At 41.2% G+C, this 19,311-nt stretch overlaps 2 protein-coding genes across 2 annotated transcripts in view; one reads left to right on the top strand and one right to left on the bottom strand.

Moving 5' to 3' along the window:
* The window catches only part of col2a1b (collagen, type II, alpha 1b), a 50,498-nt gene extending 40,099 nt beyond the window's left edge, over positions 1-10,399 (top strand). Inside the window, exons 40-51 of the mRNA XM_087179448.1 lie at positions 592-699; positions 2,656-2,763; positions 2,998-3,051; positions 3,573-3,680; positions 4,331-4,384; positions 4,566-4,673; positions 4,774-4,827; positions 4,923-5,030; positions 6,177-6,465; positions 6,723-6,910; positions 7,787-8,029; positions 8,231-10,399. Coding sequence (XP_087035574.1) covers positions 592-699; positions 2,656-2,763; positions 2,998-3,051; positions 3,573-3,680; positions 4,331-4,384; positions 4,566-4,673; positions 4,774-4,827; positions 4,923-5,030; positions 6,177-6,465; positions 6,723-6,910; positions 7,787-8,029; positions 8,231-8,377 — 1,569 coding nt within the window. The 3' untranslated portion in view covers positions 8,378-10,399. The remainder of the gene's footprint in view (positions 1-591; positions 700-2,655; positions 2,764-2,997; positions 3,052-3,572; positions 3,681-4,330; positions 4,385-4,565; positions 4,674-4,773; positions 4,828-4,922; positions 5,031-6,176; positions 6,466-6,722; positions 6,911-7,786; positions 8,030-8,230) is intronic.
* Positions 9,871-16,542, bottom strand: LOC111670197 (leucine-rich repeat-containing protein 3-like). Its single transcript, XM_023426823.2, has 2 exons — positions 16,116-16,542; positions 9,871-14,023 (listed from the first exon to the last, which is right to left on the bottom strand). Exon 2 carries the CDS (start codon positions 13,948-13,950, stop codon positions 13,093-13,095), a length of 858 nt encoding a protein of 285 aa, XP_023282591.1. The 5' UTR covers positions 13,951-14,023; positions 16,116-16,542; the 3' UTR covers positions 9,871-13,092.
* Between the last annotated feature and the right edge of the window lie 2,769 nt (positions 16,543-19,311).

Here is a 19,311-nt window from a genome sequence, read left to right as displayed (position 1 = left end):
ATGGACTGACACATAAAACCATCCATTAGAGGCGCTGGGTCTTTATGCTATGCTAAGCTAAGCTAAGCTAACTGGCTGCTCACTGGAGCTTAATATTTACTGTACAGACCTAAGAGTGATATGGATCTTTTCATCTAACCTCTTGGCCAAATAGGCAAGGCTAAAAGATGAAGGAATTATAAAAAGAAAATAGCGTATATTACGAACAGGTTTAGAAAAAATGATCTTAAAGTTAATTATTAACTTATTAACTTAGTTTATTTTAATATTTATTTATTTATTCATTCAACTTTTTATTATGTACATCTTACAATTTCAAATGATCTAAGGCTGCGTTATGTTTATGTTATGAGTTCATGTAAAATAAAAGGACGTAGGCCGATATATTATCACTGGTATTAGTCTCAAATATCATGTGTGCTTTTATCTTATTTCAATAATGAAAAGAAAGGAAGAAAAATAACATAATGAAATAATGACAAACTCTAATCAAATGAATTGATGGCACAAATGATAAATGGCAGCAAATGACAATACATTAGCCACATGTTAACTTTGTTTTCTGCCTCTTTTTTTTTTTGTCCCTCACAGGGCCCCCCAGGTCCTTCAGGTCCTCAGGGTTTGGCCGGTCAGCGCGGTATTGTCGGTCTACCTGGACAGCGTGGTGAGAGAGGTTTCCCTGGTCTGCCTGGACCTTCTGTAAGTAACATAATGTTCACCTACTCAAGTAGTCAATATACAGATTCAGACGGTAGCTATCGGTTACTTTTTAGTCTATAATAAATGTCAGACAAAAACTGAAAGATGCCCGTCACAATTTCCAAGAGGCCAAGGGGGAATCTTCAAATCCCCTTGTTTTGTAGAAATGTATAAGATATTTGATTCACAATAGTAATTAATAATGTCAATCAATCATTTTTCTTCTGTGACTGAGAGAGCTCATCACACTGCAGCGTAAGAAAACACATGTCTATTGGCTTGTCTTCTCACAAGGTGCAGTGTGTTTAAGCTGACTTACCTTTCATACATTCTGATTACTCAAGAAAATAATCAGCAGATTTATCGATAAGGAAAATAGTTGTTAGTTACAGCCCTACACAGTCCTCACTTTTTAGAGGCTGGAACTCAAGAGCACACTACCTAATGTCACTTAGCACAAGTGAGTGTAGAAACCCTCAGACTGGCTCTGGACTGTCAGTCTGCTGTCCTAATTAGATCACAGTCAAATCACATCTCACATGAGCCAGGGCTTCTCTCCTGGTGAACTGACTCCATTTGATGTACAGTGTGACACGAGACAAGACGGCTCCCCCTGCTTAGATCTCTCACTATCTGATATGTGACACGAGCCATGTCCCCTACTTACAACATCTCAGTGGGCATGTCCTTACCTTTAATTATTCATCAGCATGCATGAAACAGGTGCCAAAAAAGCCAAACTCACCCAGGAACGTTTCAAGTCGAGCATGTGCTTTCAGTAACGGAAGTGGAGTTTGAAGTGCAGATACAGTTTGGTCTCCTTGAAGGCAGCAGGTGTTCCGAGTTTGGTATCTCTGGATTGAGGCAATATTCTGTCGCTATTGAAAATAAAAGAAAAGTAAATAAATTTAGTTTTTAGATTAAGTAGCTTGTTCGTGGGTAAATTAGCATTTCAAGTGGTCTGTGTAATAGATTTAGTCGATGTAATTAATTAAGACATCAACACGAACCATTACTACAACTGACTGGATGAATGCATCACTCGTCTTTGCTTCTGATTTTCAAACTGACGAAAATCATGGCGGCTCTGCTGGAAACATCTCCAATATTACCAAAGCCAGTTTCTAAATACATTTGAGGAGATGAATAGGCCGAGCAGTTGCTGTATTTTATATTACACATGCGTTTTATGTCATCATAGAGTCTATCAGCATGGCGAACATTTTAAAACATGACAAAGATCACAATGGGATCGAAATGTGGGCCATTCAAATACATTTGTGCTTTGGAGTTAGTGACCAGGTTCTGGAAACTTCTACAAAACTATTGTCCAAGACCAGTTTCTAAATAAATCTGAGGGGATTAGATGAAGTTGCAAAAATATGCTGTATTTTATGTCTACAACACCTAGTTTTAATAGGTGTTAACCTATTTTCACACTTGAATTCTGCAGAGAACACTGAGCTTTAAGATGTAGACAGACTGTGGCAAGATAAGGATGAAGTGCTCTGACACAGATTTCATTGTTGTCCAAATGGGAATAACCTCTCACATGAACTCAGACAATCCGATTTTCAGGCTGTCCTGTTGAACATCAGCTATCAGGTCTCTAAGGCACGATTAAGCAGTTGTCAATGCTGATCTTAGAGAATACCACTACTGAGGCCAAATGTCCTAATCTCCATTTGAGGACTTAACTTGCACAACATATCTGTTTATGGAGGATATTATCAGCCAGATATATCTGTAACAGTTCGTAGGGATGGTGATCTTACCCAAACTATGTTCGCTGGGTTGTTTCCACAAACAGTGACTCACTTAGATGTTAGAGTGAAAAGTGTGAGTGAATGGACCTGCGGGCAAATCATATGATGAGTTCTATTTCTAGGTAAATTATAATGTTATTGTGATTTATTAGATTTTGTTTAAGTGTACTAATGAGTCTTCTCCTCTCAGGGTGAGCCCGGAAAGCAGGGAGGTCCTGGTGGCGCTGGAGACCGTGGACCCCCTGGACCAGTTGGACCTCCTGGACTCACTGGACCTGGAGGAGAGCCTGGCAGAGAGGTCAGAGAATGTCCAGCACACAGACGATCTTAACTATTCATATTCCAAGACTGACATGACAGAATTTTCGGTCTGGAGGCCAAGTCCATTAAAATGCACTGCGATTTGCATCATGTTACATTTGCATGTGTGTTTGCACCGTATCATTAATGCAGCTGATCAGTATTCAATAGGACATCTGGCTCGCCGGAGGTGGAGGCTATTAACACTTGATATTGTTCTGTCATCTCACAGGGCAACCCTGGATCTGATGGACCTCCTGGTAGAGATGGTGCAGCTGGAATCAAGGTGAGAAACACAGGACACTACATCCATCACTCTGTGCTGTAATTACAAATCATTGTACCTATTCTGTTTAAGGCCCTTTGCCTGTCAGCTTTTGATAGCAAATGTTAGTGACATGAATGAACTTATTGGACAGTGATTGCATCTCTGGTTCAAACAATATAAACCATGAATTTTATTGATTCAGGCAACAGTTTGCCAGAGCTGTTCTTAAACTGCCTGTAAAATGACTAAATTGCTGAAAATGCAATAACCTTTAACTCAAACAGAATCTTAGCCTGTTGTCACAAATAAACGATTGGAGAGCTATTGGTCCATCCTTTCAGTGTGCAAGAGCTTTTGTTGTCAGATGACAGCACGCAGCACTACTTCTTTTCTTGAAGCTGCTGTTTTCCTTTTCAATGTGTTTGGAAATTTCTGAGTCTTACTGTATCTCGACATTTCTACTTGCAGTGCAGGCTAAAGGTAGGAGATCCTGTGTTCATAGCTTCCATTACTTGACTTTTGTGCTCTCTGTGCTGCAGGGTGATCGTGGTAACACCGGTCCTGCTGGTGCTCCTGGTGCCCCAGGCGCTCCTGGTGCCTCCGGTCCTGTTGGTCCTACCGGCAAACAGGGAGACAGAGGAGAGGCTGTGAGTAGTAGCTCCAGCACAAGTGAAACTGTCGCCATTTTCTTAATACAACAGGGTGTTTCTTAGAAAAGTTTTATTGCCTGCAGAGAAGAGGCATGATTATAATGAGGTGGGTTCTTCACCTGCTGGAAATTAGCATATTGTCTGATAGCACATAAGCACAGAGGAGGATGTCTCAAGTGTTTTATCACGGTCTAACTGACCTGTAGTTAAAGAGAAAAAATGTCTCCCCTTTTTCACAGATTTATTCAGTTCATTTCACTGAGGTGTTCTACTTGTAATCTGTATTATTTGCTCCTTAAATGAACCTTTGTGCAAAATTGTCTTGCTCCAGAAGACATATTTGACATTTTGGAAAATTGCATTCTTATCTTAATAATTACCTACAGGTCTTGTAACAAGCAACTATTCCTTTACCAACTATGAAATGGACAGTAGGGCACATAGGTGATGGGTATACAGTATGTACACACACTGATTTGTAGGTGTTTGGGTGAGAGCACCTTTTAAAAGGGAAAAACAGAACCAGATGATGATGTTAATCCCCCACATATTAAAAGATACTGTCAGTACAAAATACTGCTCCAGTCATTTCCCGAGCACTACGTTTCTACTGTAAAATAAGTAGCTCTTTTGTTTTTCTTTCTCAGGGTGCACAAGGACCTTCTGGACCTCCAGGACCTGCCGGAGCAAGAGGAATGCCTGTACGTATCTTTCTGAACATTGACAGACACGCACACGCATTAAATTATTTGCATAACCAAAAGTCTGAACACAGAATTGGTTTATCCATCCGAGAGTGAAATTAAGATTTGGAGATTACAGGATAGAAACACTTCAGCAAGCAAACACAGGTGAATTAAAAAGCTTTACTCTTGTTCCCAGGGACCCCAAGGACCCCGTGGTGACAAAGGTGAGGCTGGAGAGGGCGGTGAGAGAGGACAGAAGGGACACAGAGGCTTCACTGGTCTGCAGGGTCTGCCCGGACCTCCGGTAAGCATCTAGCCAGAATATAAATAAATGTGCATCCACTGCTTTTTGTTACAATAGTCTGATGATTTACTATGTATAAATCTGTCATCATCTGTTCTAGGGTCAAGCTGGAGACCAGGGTGCTACTGGACCTGCTGGACCTTCTGGACAAAGAGTGAGTATAAACAATAGCAAAATATTGGAATATCACTTCACATGTAGTGTCTTTAGAGCTTAACATCAAGACTTTTTCTCCGTCTGTTTATGTAGGGACCCCCTGGACCTGTTGGCCCTGCTGGAAAGGACGGTGCAAACGGTCTGCCAGGACCCATTGGACCCCCTGGACCTCGTGGTCGCTCTGGAGAGACCGGTCCCGCTGTGAGTACCCACAGAACTTTCTCCACCTGTAAATAATAAGATACAAATGGCAACAGTAAGTTATTATGAAGAAGACCTGAGAAGGAGGCAGGGCAGTAAAGTAAAGTGGTGCATTATTCAGCAAAAATTTAATGGAAAATATCAGAATCATTGCAGTAATGATTTTGATATCAATAACATTCCTGTTCTCTGGCTTCTACACCAGAACTGCATCAAAAATCCAAAGCCCTAAATGACAGCATTGCTTTGAAACCAGAAATGTGGCACAAGTTTGAAATTGCATGCTGCTATTGGCCAATCAGACCAATTTAGGGGCAGCAGGTTCAGTTTTGCTTCTAGAAACAAATGTTCCATAAACTAACTAAATTTGTGTCACTAATAAATCAAAATCACAACCACCCTGACATCTTGGCCAATAAAGAAATATAAATTAATATATAAAATATTGCTTTGTTTAAACATGTGAATAATATCTTGATACCACTTGAAGACATTGATACTAAAATGGGAATTAAAGAGGGATTACTAAAAGACTTACTCCATCAATGAATAGATTAAATTATACAGCAAATAAAGCAATGAATTTAATTATATTGACATTTGACACAAAACAACAAAAAGGAAAGAAAAACTTCATTGGGAAAAAGGGAGTTTTAAAGCAACTACAGTGCATTCAGAGAGTATTCAGACCCTCTACTGTTTTCACATTTTGTTATGTTGCAGCCTTATGAACAAACTGTAAAAAAAAAAAAAAAAAAACTGAAGGGGTCTGAAGACCTTCTGAATGAGATGTATAAGTTTGATGAAGAAGTAAATAAGACGTAGCGAGAGCTTTTGTTGGCATCACATATCACAAGTTGTTTGCGATACACTCATTGTTCAAACTGAGAGGGAAGTCCAATTTGAGAAAACTGAAATGAGAGGCCAGATTGCAGAACAGATGGCAGCATTTCCTGCACCTATTGTGGGAGGTGAGGAGGGACTTGTCTAGTCTGATTGGAGAGGGAAGAATAATCCTCCATTTGTGAGCAAGAAATGAGAATACACAAGTGGAGCGATGACTGGACAAAAAAAAGAAATGCCTTAATCATGTGAAGTGATAAATATAATCTTTCTGACTTTCTTTCTCTCTCCTTTTTCGCTCAGGGTCCCCCTGGAAACCCTGGACCCCCCGGTCCTCCTGGTCCCCCCGGCCCTGGCATCGATATGTCTGCCTTCGCTGGCCTGGGTCAGACTGAGAAGTCCCCTGATCCTCTCAGGTACATGAGGGCCGACCAGGCTTCCGGAAACCTCCGTCAGCACGATGCTGAGGTTGACGCCACCTTGAAATCTCTCAACAACCAGATAGAGAACATCCGCAGCCCCGAGGGATCCAAGAAAAACCCTGCTCGCACCTGCAGGGACCTGAAGCTCTGCCATCCTGACTGGAAGAGCGGTGAGTGACACCGGGAAGAAGTGCTCAGATTAGGGTGGGGCGATGAAGTAGACACAAGTAATGTGGCATTTCATGTTGGCACCTCAAATTTGGATTTGGCTCATATATAGCAATATATCAAATATAACAATATGTCATACCATTATCTACTAAAGCTTGGATGATAATCAGCTATTTATGCAGCCAAGAGGGGCTACATAAAAGGGGAGAAATCTCACCCTAGAGCTAATGTTTTTTGGGGGTTTCTTTGCCTGTAGGAGAGTACTGGATCGACCCCAATCAGGGCTGCACTATTGATGCAATCAAGGTCTTCTGCAACATGGAGACAGGAGAGTCCTGCGTCTACCCCAAGCCTTCCAGCATCCCTCGCAAGAACTGGTGGTCCAGCAAGAGCAAAGACCGCAAACACGTCTGGTTCGGAGAGACAATGAACGGAGGATTCCACGTAAGTCGCATCACGATTTTCAGCTTTCCGTTCAACTCCATGCCCTCCACTCCTATTCGTACTGTAATGTAAACACAGATTGACTCTTGACATTAGCATTTTATTTTTAATTTGGCTCAAGTCTCATTGTTTTCTTTTCTATCTTTCTTTTTTCTTTTTTTTTTTATAAAAAGAGGGGTCAGGGAATTTATTCATGTTACACTGATTATATTGTCCTCTCACCCAGTGTGTGCTGGGATACGCTCTACCCGGTGACCCTGCACAGTGGGTTCTGATAGTGGATGGAATTTGATTATTAAGAAACTGTGAAATTTATTAAGATTTTTAAGAAAATTAGTAACAGAAAAATCTTGGTGTATCTGATTCATAAAATGCAATTTTCCAACAAATAATTTGAGTCCTCATTTGAGAACACGTGTTGAAAGGCTTTCCGGCCTGTCATTTACGGTTTTCTTTTTGTCCTGTACTACCAGAACAAAAATTAGTAGTTATCGCAAAACAACCTTACCCACTGTAACCTGGGGATATCAAGGTTTTCTTGCAGCAGGAGACACAGTGAATTTGAATGTGAAGGAAAATAAAATCTGTGTGAGAATTGGTTAAAACAAATCTGCGTTAAAGTCCCTATGTGTACGATTTGAACATTTCCAACTTTGGTGACTCCTAGTGGTGGTTTCAAAAAAACACACTGGCTGAAAGCAAAATTCACCTGTACACCTGCCCCCTGCCTTCAGGATTGTCTTCATTTTTATATCAACATTTTATAGCAATGGGGCTTTAAAAAAAATCTGAGCATGTCTGTAAAAAAATTTTAAAACCAAAATAACAGCTTATTAATCACAAAAACATTCCTCTTTCTTACTTGTGGCCTTGCAGTTTAGCTATGGTGATGACAGCCTGGCGCCCAACACTGCTGCCATTCAGATGACCTTCCTGAGACTGCTGTCCACCGAGGCCTCTCAGAACCTCACCTACCACTGTAAGAACAGCGTGGCCTACATGGACGCCTCAATGGGCAACCTGAAGAAGGCCGTGCTGCTGCAGGGCTCCAACGACGTGGAGATCAGAGCCGAGGGCAACAGCCGCTTCACTTACAGCGTGATGGAGGACGGCTGCACAGTAAGACTGGCTTATTCAACACAGTTTTTCTACATGCATACTCAAGATCATTTTAGACATTGACGCAAATTGGTATAATTCACTTATTTTTTTACTCTCTGGTGTTCACTCAGACTCGCCTAACTAATCTCATTCTCATGCAGTTTTTGTGAAGTCATAGGTCATTTTTCAGCCATTGTGTCTTTTTTCCCCTCTGTGCAGAAACACACAGGACAGTGGGGCAAGACAGTGATCGAATACAGATCGCAGAAGACCTCTCGTCTCCCCATTGTGGACATTGCCCCCATGGATATTGGTGGAGCAGAGCAGGAGTTCGGAGTCGAAGTTGGAGCAGTCTGCTTCTTGTAGAGAATGAGGGATCGAAAAAGAAGAGAAACAAAAAAGTGGAAATTTGAAAAAAATTTAAATGAAAGAGGAGCACACTTCAGATAAAGGAGGAGAGAAAGAGAGAAAAAGAAAAATCAAGACACTTTTTTTAAACGGGACTTTTTTTCTAAGTAAAAAGTGCTTTTTCCAAGTCGAACTCCGTAGGATATCTGCACTGAATGGCACTAGCAACTGTCATCTGTGATTCATCCAGCATTGCCTCCAGTCAACTCGCCCTGCCCTGCCCCATGGATACCCGGCATTCCCCCCAAAGCCTCCACTTCGTCCTGGGTGAACAGCAACCCCCTCTTACCCACCCCGACCCCACATCCACGAACAAGAAGGAGGAAGTACGAGGAGAGTACGGGAACATACCAGGGAACTAGAGAGAGAAAAATGTGTTGGTGTTATTTATTTATTGTTTAGGTTTGGGTCCCAGGTGCGGTAGGACTGAGTTTGTTGCTAAGTAATAAAAAGCGCACTTACACATATTTAAAAAAGAAAAAAAAAAAAACCTTCCACCAACTTCCTCTCTTGCTTCCTCCTCTTTTCTAACCACGTCATCACTCTTGTACCATATCCACTAAAACATAAATATCTCCTTGAAACCAAAAATCTATCTATTTAGAAAGTGCAGGTGTTCCTATTTCTACCGCCACAGTGTATCAAAAAGTTACTGTGTATTATAATAAAAGTCAATGGTGCTATTGTTGTAAAACAGTCTGTATTTTTTAACAACCAGATACTCATTTGTAGTGACTTGTATATATGTATATATATGTATATGTGTGTATACATATATATACAGTTTCTCAGAGAGAGCATTTCACCCTGGGACTCTGGATTTCAGGGTGATAAATGTCCACTGCCTCGCCCCTCCCTCCTGCTTCAACCCATGTATGTAAACAAACATGCCCCTGATGAGTTTTTACAATCAAGGCATGTCCAATTTGGAACGCATCTAATTTTTTTTTTTTTTTAAGTTTTCTTTATATTTGTTTTGATATTTTAAAGCTACCTCACACAAAAAAAAACCATCACAAATTGAACTAAGGCCTTTTCCCCCGTGAATCATTGTTTACAAATTCCATATTTTAGACAAATAATATGACCGATATTTTTGAAAAGTTTGGTCATGAAAGCCCAGTCTGCTGCCCCCCATTTGCTGTGACCTTTGACCCCCTCCCCCATCCCTCTCTACGTCCTCCCATCAGTCCCCTCACACAGGGCGTGCCCTCTGCCACGGCGTACTCACGCACACGGCTGAAGAGATTAAAGGTGTGTTTGACTTTGTTGCTCCAGTTCAGACAGCCAGTGCAGAGGGTTCATTTGTGTGAGGTTGTGTATATTTTTTATTATTAATAATAGTATTATTATTAATAATAATAGCATTATTATATTATTATTATGATCATGACTTGTTTTTGTTACGTTTTAATTAATGTAAATTGGAAATAAAAGACAAAACCAAGTAACAGGCTGAAGTTGCTTTTTATTTATATCCTGCTTTGTGCTCCCCCCTGTTGAAATATCTGGGGCAATGGGTTTTACTCTTCCCCAAGGAAATTCCTTAAAAAGAAAAAAGTCACGCCTAAACATTTCACTGTGCCCTGCTTCCACTTAGTGTTTTTGTCGTGATGTCCGGATATATTTCCAGGGGGAGAAACAGCTCAGATGTCAAGCAAAGGCAGTGGAGAGAGGGATGAATGCGGGGTCATTTCGAATTTGTTTGCCGGTGATAGAAAAAAAACAAAGTCAACGTTGAAGAGGGAGGTGGTGAAAGTTCATATCATGTACTTTTTTTATAAATGTAAAATAGTTTTTCAGTCATTTCCTTTCATTTTAACGCATGGTAGAGTAGAAATAGGAAACACTGCCGACCATGATCAGCTCATACTGTGAACTGATAATGTCTTCCTGTACTACTATTACTGCTCCTCATCTTCTTGCCTTTTTCAACTTACAGTAGCAATAAAAGGTAGAAGCATTTCTATGAACAAAGTAGAGCAACGTTTCTTTTATTTTTTATATATTTGTTGTGTTGTTTTTTGTTTTTTTTTCCAGACATCACTTTTTGATAGTTCATTTATTATTTAATGTAATGGTTTCCGATCTATGACTTTATCCTTGTTTGAATAATTAATGGCATACAAACAGGAGAGAAAACCATCACCAGAACAGAAATACATCACCAATAAAAAAAACTACCGACAGAAAAAACCACACACAGATGACATGCTTGGTTCTTGTGTTTTGGGTTATTAGCATTATTGTATCATAATAAGCCAAAGGTAGTTAAAGATTATGTTAATGGTAAAGATGCATTCAGGAAACTGAGCTCTGGCAACATCCACATTAGATGTATGATTTGTGACAGACAGATAACATTCAGGAAAGCGTGAAGTTACACCAACAGAGCTTCACAAGGGTATCCACGGAGAGTTTTGTTTTTAAAGTCACAGAATATCCATCTTTTTTTATTCTCATCTTTTAGCCTGTGGTCTACCACCAGAGACCGGATTTTACATTTATCATAACAATATCAACATTGTTCTACTCATACTTTGACTGACTCTAGTTCTGATTCAAATTATGTGTTCATCCTGAACAACACAGACTTGAACCAGTCTTCCTCTGTAGATTACAAAACACGCACACCACGTTTAGCACGTTACAGCACACAAAGTAAGTTGACCTATTCTATGTTTTGCCTCCGCTCTCACCAACCCAATTGTTAAATAAAATGGGGGACAGTTATACTTTACTATATCCATGAACACTTAGAAGTTTGTAACTGTACACTTTAACCCGGCAGGGATTAAAGACATATGAATAAGAGTAATTGTCTACAGCCATGCTAGCAGCACAGCGGCACTTTGAGCTACATGTTCACAATGATGATGCTAACATGCTAATGTTGATGTTTACCATGACTGTTAACCATCTTAGTTTAGCATGTTAGCATTCTAACATTTGCTAATTAGCAGTGAACACAAAGTACAGCTGGGGATGATGGGAATAATGTCATTATTTTGCAGGTTAAGGGATCACCAAGTTATTACAAGTAATTCAGGTGGGAACATGAATGTTTGTACCAAATTACATCATGAGAGATCAAAAACGACATTGCCATCCATAGAGCCACGCTGCTAGCATGGCTCAAAACATCCTCTTAAACCAGTTGTTTCCAGCCTGTTTGGCTTGAGACCGGTTAAAATGGAGCAATGGCTACACCTGACCCCTCATATTAACATCTGAGAAACAAAATAACAACGTAACATCATTTTGTGTATTTTCATCATTTACCCTCCTGTGGGGGTTCTGACCCCCAAGTTGGGAACTACTGTCCTAAATTCACATTAAATGTTGTTGACTAAAAATTTGAGAGAGGCATTTTACAGTTTCTATTTGTATCTGTGCAGAACGACAAATAACCCCTCCCCTCAGAGAATAATGCTCCAGCTCACAGTCAATATGATTACGATGAACTCAAGTGAAATTAAAAAAGGTGCCTGTTAATCCAGTCACGTTTTGTTCCATTTACTCTGAGCTGGATATTCAGTGCACCTATAGTATACATGCCCGACGTGTCAGGAATTGCATTACTCTAAACATTACAATCATTAAATGTACTAACTGAAAAAAAAATGCTCATTTCCACAGCAGATAAAAAAAAAATCAGTTATACAGCCTATATGGAAAATGGGAGACGGAACCATTTGTACACAGCAATCAGTGCAGAGAGGAAGCAGGACTCAAGAGATTAATTAAAGCTAAACTAACAGCTCCTCTCAGGATAAATGGCTATACTAATGTAATTTATAACAGCGACCCACTTCTGGTTGAGATTTCTCTGTACCAATCTGTGTCCGCTGTATGAACACTAAGCCAGATTTTTTTGGAGCTGGTGGCTGCAGCTTGGAGACAATATAGTTCACCTCCAGCTCTAATGGCTCCCTGAGAGTAGATTTAGATCAGCAGTTCTCCACAAGCACAGAAACAACTGGCTTAGTGACCGTGCAATGGGAAAGGCTTAAATAGCATCCGTGCAAAAGCAATGCTATTAAAGAAAAAATGGCCGCAACAACAATGCACAAAAACACCACATGCGCACACACCCACACACACAACTGAAACAAGCAATTAGACAAAGACACACGTTTGAGTTTGCAAACTCTCCCTTTTGACCTGATAAATACACTCCACCTGATTAGTGCCTTTCAAGTGTTCATTAAGGGTCAGTTGGTCAAACACTCCTAATTAGAGCTTAATGAAAGCGAAAAGGGCACAGTATGAGGCATGAAGAAAAGAAGAGGAAAGAGGGACTACAAAGGGAGAAGAAGGTTATAAGGTTCAAACAATTTCTTTCGACACAGTCTTATTTCATCCTTTCATCATCGTTTTTCCGTTTCCTCTCTTGTCTTCTCTGTGCAGATGGTGAAATGGGTAAACCAATAAACTGAAGAAAATGCAATAGGAAAAGAATTATTAAGAAAAACGTGGGAGGGGGATCAGCAGTAACAAATAAAAAGAAATCTTGTAATCACAAAACCCAGCTGTAAAAGGTCCATTCCCTCTGTATCTGCATCCTCCACAGTCGCCTTACAGTAACTCCACACAGCATTTTGAAGTTTATCAGTCACTCTCCATAAGACTGCTGTTTGATTATTCCATTTAAATTACAGCCAAGTATAAGTTCAGAAACCGGTGCTCAGAGTGTCTGTCTCAGTGGGGGTTTTGCGTGGGCTCGGTAAACTCTTCAGGTACTCCAAATGCCTGCGGGCCTCGGCTTGGTTCTGCCTCACATAGTACACTACATACACAATGACCATAAAGAACCACACAAACATTGTCACCAGCATGGCCACATCAGTGGTTTTCCTCTGCAGGCTGCAGAAGTTCACCCCAGAATCCAACAGTTTGACCAGCGACTGACCTGCGTGCTCGCCCTGCGACCCCGGGTCCTCCCACCTGCTCCCCTCACCCACACCCCGCACAGAGCTCTCACAAATGATGCCGTTCACCGTCTCGGGCTCCAGGTTCAGAGACTCCATCAGCTCCTGGAGGGCGCAGTCACAGTGCCAGGGGTTGTGGTAGAGGCGTGTCTTTGCATGTGTGGAGCCAAACTCCTCCCTGTTGGCCTGCTTCAGCTGGTTATGCGAGAGGTCGAGCAGGCGCAGCTCGGGGCCCAGATGCCGCAGGGCCCCCGAGGCGAGCGAGTCGATGCGGTTGTGGGACAGGTACAGGTTCCGCAGGTGGACCAGGTTGCTGAAGGCACTCTCTGGGATGTTCCGGATGTAGTTGCGTTCCAGGTGGAGGGTGACAGTTTCAGCCGGGATCCCCTCTGGGATCTCCCGCAGCCCGGCGTCTGAGCACTGCACCGTGGCCGTGTCCCAGGCGCAGTGGCAGCTGTCCGGGCACTGGGGGGACGCTTGGCCCCACAGAACAGAGAACAAGAGTGAGACGCACAGCCATGAATGAAGATCCACTCCTTTACCCCTTCGTCTTCCTCCACTGGCGCTGGTACATCTCTCCTCACACCAGCCTGTGCACATCGCGTCACCATATCCTCCTGACACACACCAGGTCCCAAACACACACACACACACACAGTCGCACCAACAGAATCTGACAGATTGAGAGAAAAGGGGTCAGTATTGAAAAGATGAGTCTCTCTGTATTTCTCTCTTTACAAACCCTTTAAACAACACATACAATCAAATGAACGCAGACAGGGCAGATTATTTGTTTAAGAGGAGGAGGAGGAGAAAAAAAGGTCAGTGGGTAAAGAGCTACACACTGAAATGAGCTTAAACTGGTTTAGTTGATGAATGCGATCAGAGGACGGCAATGTCACTGCAAGAAAAACATCTTTCGATATTCATATTGCACTGTAACTAATTTATATTTGGTGATGGTGCTCATTCATATCATTGAAAAGAAATTGGACTTTTAGAGGAGGCAACAGAGTGTTTCATTGCAGCGATTCCCTCGTGAATCACCGTCTAAGCAGCAGTAATGATACTTTAAGTGATCTAATCAGGTTGAAAATCCCTCTTGTATTTCTGCATTTAAAGAACATAAATCATTATGCATGATTTTCTGAACCTCTCCCACCCAAGAAGAAAAGCATCACATTACACTCATCAATAAATGTTCTTCTTGTTTATCCCTCTATTTATTTTCCCATGATGCCATAGCCCCTTAATCATATTCCATGGGTGTAGGGACAGGGTGGGGGTTGGAAAGGGGTGGGATCAATAGCCCAAGTATTGCCTGCTACACTATTAACGGCAAGAACATCAATCCTGCCCGAGTCCCACAGTGTCAATAAGTGACAGAGCTGGAAAAAATAACCCAGCAGTAGTCTGGGTGTTAGCATCTGCTCCTGCGGTTTGGAGGCAAAAGTTGAAGGAAAAAAAAAACAAAAAAAACCCCAATCTGGCCAGACTGCATCACACGGGCAAAACCACTGGAGGATACATTACATGTGTTATGTGTGTTAAGCTATTTTAGAGCCGCTCAGTCTCATCTGACTGCCTGACTCTGTCTGACTTTTTTTTTTAAATCTATGTGGGTCTGGAAATGGTGTCAATATAGTTTGTTCAGACAATCCAATCAGGTGTCTTTGGAGCATTTTTTGTTGTTGTTGTTGTTGTTGTTGTTGTTGTTGTTGAGACGTACGGCCAAATGATGGTCTTGTTCCCAAGACAGAAATCACAACACACTCCTTGAATTTGGTTTGAAGACCATCCTCTTAAATGTCAAGCACTTTCTGCTTTGTCCTCCTCTTCATAATAGAATCAAAACTGTCATGTGTTTCCATTCTCCTGCACAGAGGGCAAACACTAAAGGCTTCTACCCCAGAGTAACAGTGGCCTAGATTGGTCTGATATGCCCAAAGGTGACAGACTGTCTGTCTGACTGACTGAGTGACTGACTGAGTGACTGTCTGTCTGTCTGTCTGTCTGTCTGTCTGTCTGTCTGTCTGTCTGTCTGACTGACAGCCCTGTGACGTCCATCAAGTGGCCCCCATGTGAGGATTCAGTTCACCAGTCATTACCCATCCGTTATTAACATCCTGAATGTAGATGCATGCAAATCCCCAATTAACAAAAATAATCATCAGCTGCATGAATAAGAATGAGAATGAGAAAGGGTGAAAGACAGGGATGGAGAGAGACTCCAAAAGCAAATACAGCTGTCACTGTGGTTACAGCTAATGACTGCAATGTTGTTTGTTTCTTTTCTTTTTTCATAAATGGCTCGCTATCTCTCAAAGTGAAGGACAAAACTAATCTAAAATATGAGTGGAGTGACACACCCTGCTTTCTGAGTCTGACTTCATTCCGCAATACCTTTATTTCATAAATTGAACCTGCACTGTCGTGACAATTACATTTCATTTAGACTGTAAAGGACATTAATCTAAATGAAACAGGTCAGCAGGGCCACGTGAAGGTGAGGAAACTCAGAAAACAGCATTTTAGCTTCATGCAAGCAAAGAAACATGTTTTTCTTACGCGTCGTTTTGCAACTTTTGAATCATAATTGTGAAGTTTTAACGCATTTGCTCTTTATGTTCGCGCTTTTTATTGTCCCCGTTAAAAGTTAATACAAATTAAAAAGAGAAATCCACAGCAACGACATGTTTAGGCCACTAATTCACATTATTATATAAAAAATAAATGGATATAAAGTATTCGAAAAAATAACTTACCCGTATAAGGTGTCTTGTGAAGTTTGAGATCCAGACTGTATAAAGATTGTTTTTTTTAAACTCCGTTTTCAGTTTTTCTTCGGACTTTTTCTGATGGCAAATGTTTTTTTTCTTCTTCACTGTAGATACAGTTTTCAAAAAGCGATGAGAAGTGAATCAGTTGTGGTTCCGTGTCTGTCGCCTGCAGACGGCTTCGTCACTGACTGTTGTACCGGAGGGTAGTTACAGCAAGAGAGATGTGGGGCAAACTCTCTCTGTCGCTCTCTCTCTCTCTCTCTCTCAGTCTGTAACAGACAAAGAGACAAACATGGAGGTGTGTCATCATCACTATAGTGGACATCAGTCTCAGATTTCTGAGAAAACACTGCTTACCTCCAGATGAGATATTAACCTAATTACCTGTAGGTATAATTCGATTTTTCATTCGTTATCTCTTCCTGCAAAATAAGAGCGAATCACATGTATAAAAGCTATATATATAGCTTTTATATATATATAGAGCTTTTATACCAAAAAACGTGAAGATGTGAAGATAAATAATATTTTCCATTTGCAGCTGTCACAATATGACAAACAAGAGTGGTGAGTTATAGAGCTGAAAGAAATCATATTAAAGGGAAGATGCACCTCTTCTAATCACTGGTGTCTTGTTTCCAGGTGTAGTGCTGGGGGTTAGGTAGGAAGACACTTCATCCATCATGGTATAAAGACTTCACACTACTCCACTTCATATCAAGTTAAAAATGGAGACTGATTTGAACAGTGTAGACATACAGCTGATAATGCATCTATATGCATACAAATAAATGAATGCATTTACAAACACCGGAGAGGAAGGACAACAAGGCATCCTTGGGACTCCCACACTTTCCATATAAATAACAAGGACATGGAGACACACACACACACACACACAATACACATACTGTATGTACAAAATATTATTAATGGAGGTTTACTCTTGGCGTGAGCACCCTGCTATCCCTTTACTTTTCTAATATAAGCAGCAAGAATATCTGCCCATCTACACAAAAGCCCTCGGGGGGCAGAGGACAAGTCTGACAGCCATGATGGCACCACGTATCCTCCGCTGGCTCCCCCTCCCATCAACCTGTTAAAAACTATGACATCCTGACTCCTGACAAATATAATACAGAATGTTTGAAATATATTTTTTTACTTTAACCACCAGTTTACAGCTGAATTTTTGTGAGAACCCTTGACAAGTGATTGTCTCCATGGTTGCAAGGAAGAGGGCTGCCGGCAAGCCGAATTTTATGGTTTGTCAGATAGAAAAACAAGGGACAAAGGGATGCATAATGAGAAAACACATGATGGCAGAGAATAAAATTCCCCCCAAAAAAGTATTACACATTGTCTATTTTCCTGGTCCCTGAACTGAGAGGCATGATGATGGCCAAGAAGTTCAATTTGCAGCAAGAAAAATGGAAATGGAAAAATGGGTTGAGCCAGGAGGGGAGGTGGTTATGTAGTGTCCATTTGGGATGTTCTCATAGAAAGCAATTCTAATGGATGTACATGCCTAGGAGCAGTTTGTTGACGACAATGTGAACTCTACTGGAAAAGCTGACTTCAGTGAAGTGAAGCAGTTTGGCTGTACTCTCCTGAGGGGAAAACTGAATGAACCTTACAGAAATTTGTAAACAGATAGAGGCAGTGGAAAAGCTCTGACAGCTAGAAGCAGAAATCTGCTCCTCCAAGACACAAGGCGCTTGCTCGGTTATGATTTTGTCCATTATGTGTGTTGTGAAAAGAAAGGAGGACAGAAAACACAAAATACATGTCCTGGCTGCATCTTGAGTAAGCCTGATGGAGTGGGAGAGATAGAGATAAAAAAGCAGTGGCGCATTTCTTGTAACTCGCCTATCATTCTCTTGGGATCAAATCCACTAACAACAGGTCAGGCTGGGGGCAGGTGTTCTGCTGAGGCTCTCAGTGTGCCATTTTTCCACAGTGTGGCCAACTGGGACTTGCCGGGGCTGGAGTCTAAAAACGCTTACAACCCAGGACCAACACAAAGGTTTGGGCTGTTGCTGCGTCGTTAGAAACTACTAGAAAAATATCACCGCTGCTGACAAAACGTAACAAAAAGTATTAAAAATTGTTGCTTTGTAGGTGATTTGGGCGACAGGAGAGGACTTCATGCTGGCTCGTTCTTTCTGGCTCTGCAAGGGGAAAAGCAGAGCATAGGCTAAAATAAATGAAAAACAAACAAATACTGGAAAAGACTCTTGAGAACATTTTGAATTTCAAAATACAGTCGCAGCATCCTGTGATTTCCTGTGCAAAGCAATCAGGCAAGAGCACTTGATCATGAATAAGCCTGAAATTGTGCATGCAAGGGTAAAGTAGTAGCTGGAAATTCAACTCAATACATATTAGGCTACAAGTCCGTTTTATTTTATTTTTTTCCACCTTTCAATTGATGCGTCTCTCAGCCTGTCTGAGATTACACTACCGTGGTGAACACACCTTCACTGTCTCCTGCTGGGGAAAAAAGGGTCTCCCAAAACAACACAGCACTGGTTGGCAGACCCATGACCCATGTGACTGTAAAAGGCTGTCACAAATGTTTATAGATTGGATTGAGACCTTGGCTCAGGTCCAGCCAAATAGAGAGCACAGTAATAACACTAAAATGTGTGTGTGTGTGTGTGTGTGTGTGTGTGTGTGAGTGTGAGAGAGAGCGAGAGAGAGAGAGAGAGAGAGAGAGAGGGACAGAGAGACAAAGGAAGTGTGGAAAAGAAGATGCCAGAGGAAGAATACATTTCCAAAGCCGTTAAAAATAGCCTTTGCACTCTCAGCTAAAAGGGAAGCAATAATTAAGCAGCTGAAACTTGAGACTAAATATAGATTAGATGACAAAGAGCTCTGTTGTTATGACTATGCATTTTCGTTGCAAATTTGTTGACGTAAAGGCATCATTCAGACATCATTCACTCAGAGCATAAAAAAGTGTCTCTGTTTCAGTTAAGAGAGAAACAGGGAAATCTAAAGGGCGACAAAGAAAGGGTCTCGTTACTGAAGAATTAACGGTCCGCACCACTGAACACAATAAATGACAATTGAGGAAATAGAAAAGAAGCAGAGCACCATTAACAGCTTTCAGTAATGACACATGAATTGTTTCTTTTTTCTTTTATTTTTCTCTGCCGTGGCATTTGCACAATGACAC

This window comes from Seriola lalandi, unplaced genomic scaffold, assembly GCF_002814215.2.
Source record: "Seriola lalandi dorsalis isolate HSWRI2012SDOR001 ecotype SW California unplaced genomic scaffold, Sedor1 jcf7180002054840, whole genome shotgun sequence".
In the NCBI taxonomy this organism is placed as follows: Eukaryota; Metazoa; Chordata; class Actinopteri; order Carangiformes; family Carangidae; genus Seriola; species Seriola lalandi.
Note: the sequence above shows the minus strand (reverse complement) of the source record. Positions and strands in the feature narration are given on the sequence as shown.

What these genes read in the sequence shown, in the direction of transcription:
- LOC111670197 (XM_023426823.2), bottom strand. Translation starts at nt 13,950, where the DNA reads ATGTGCACAGGCTGGTGTGAGGAGAGATGTACCAGCGCCAGTGGAGGA.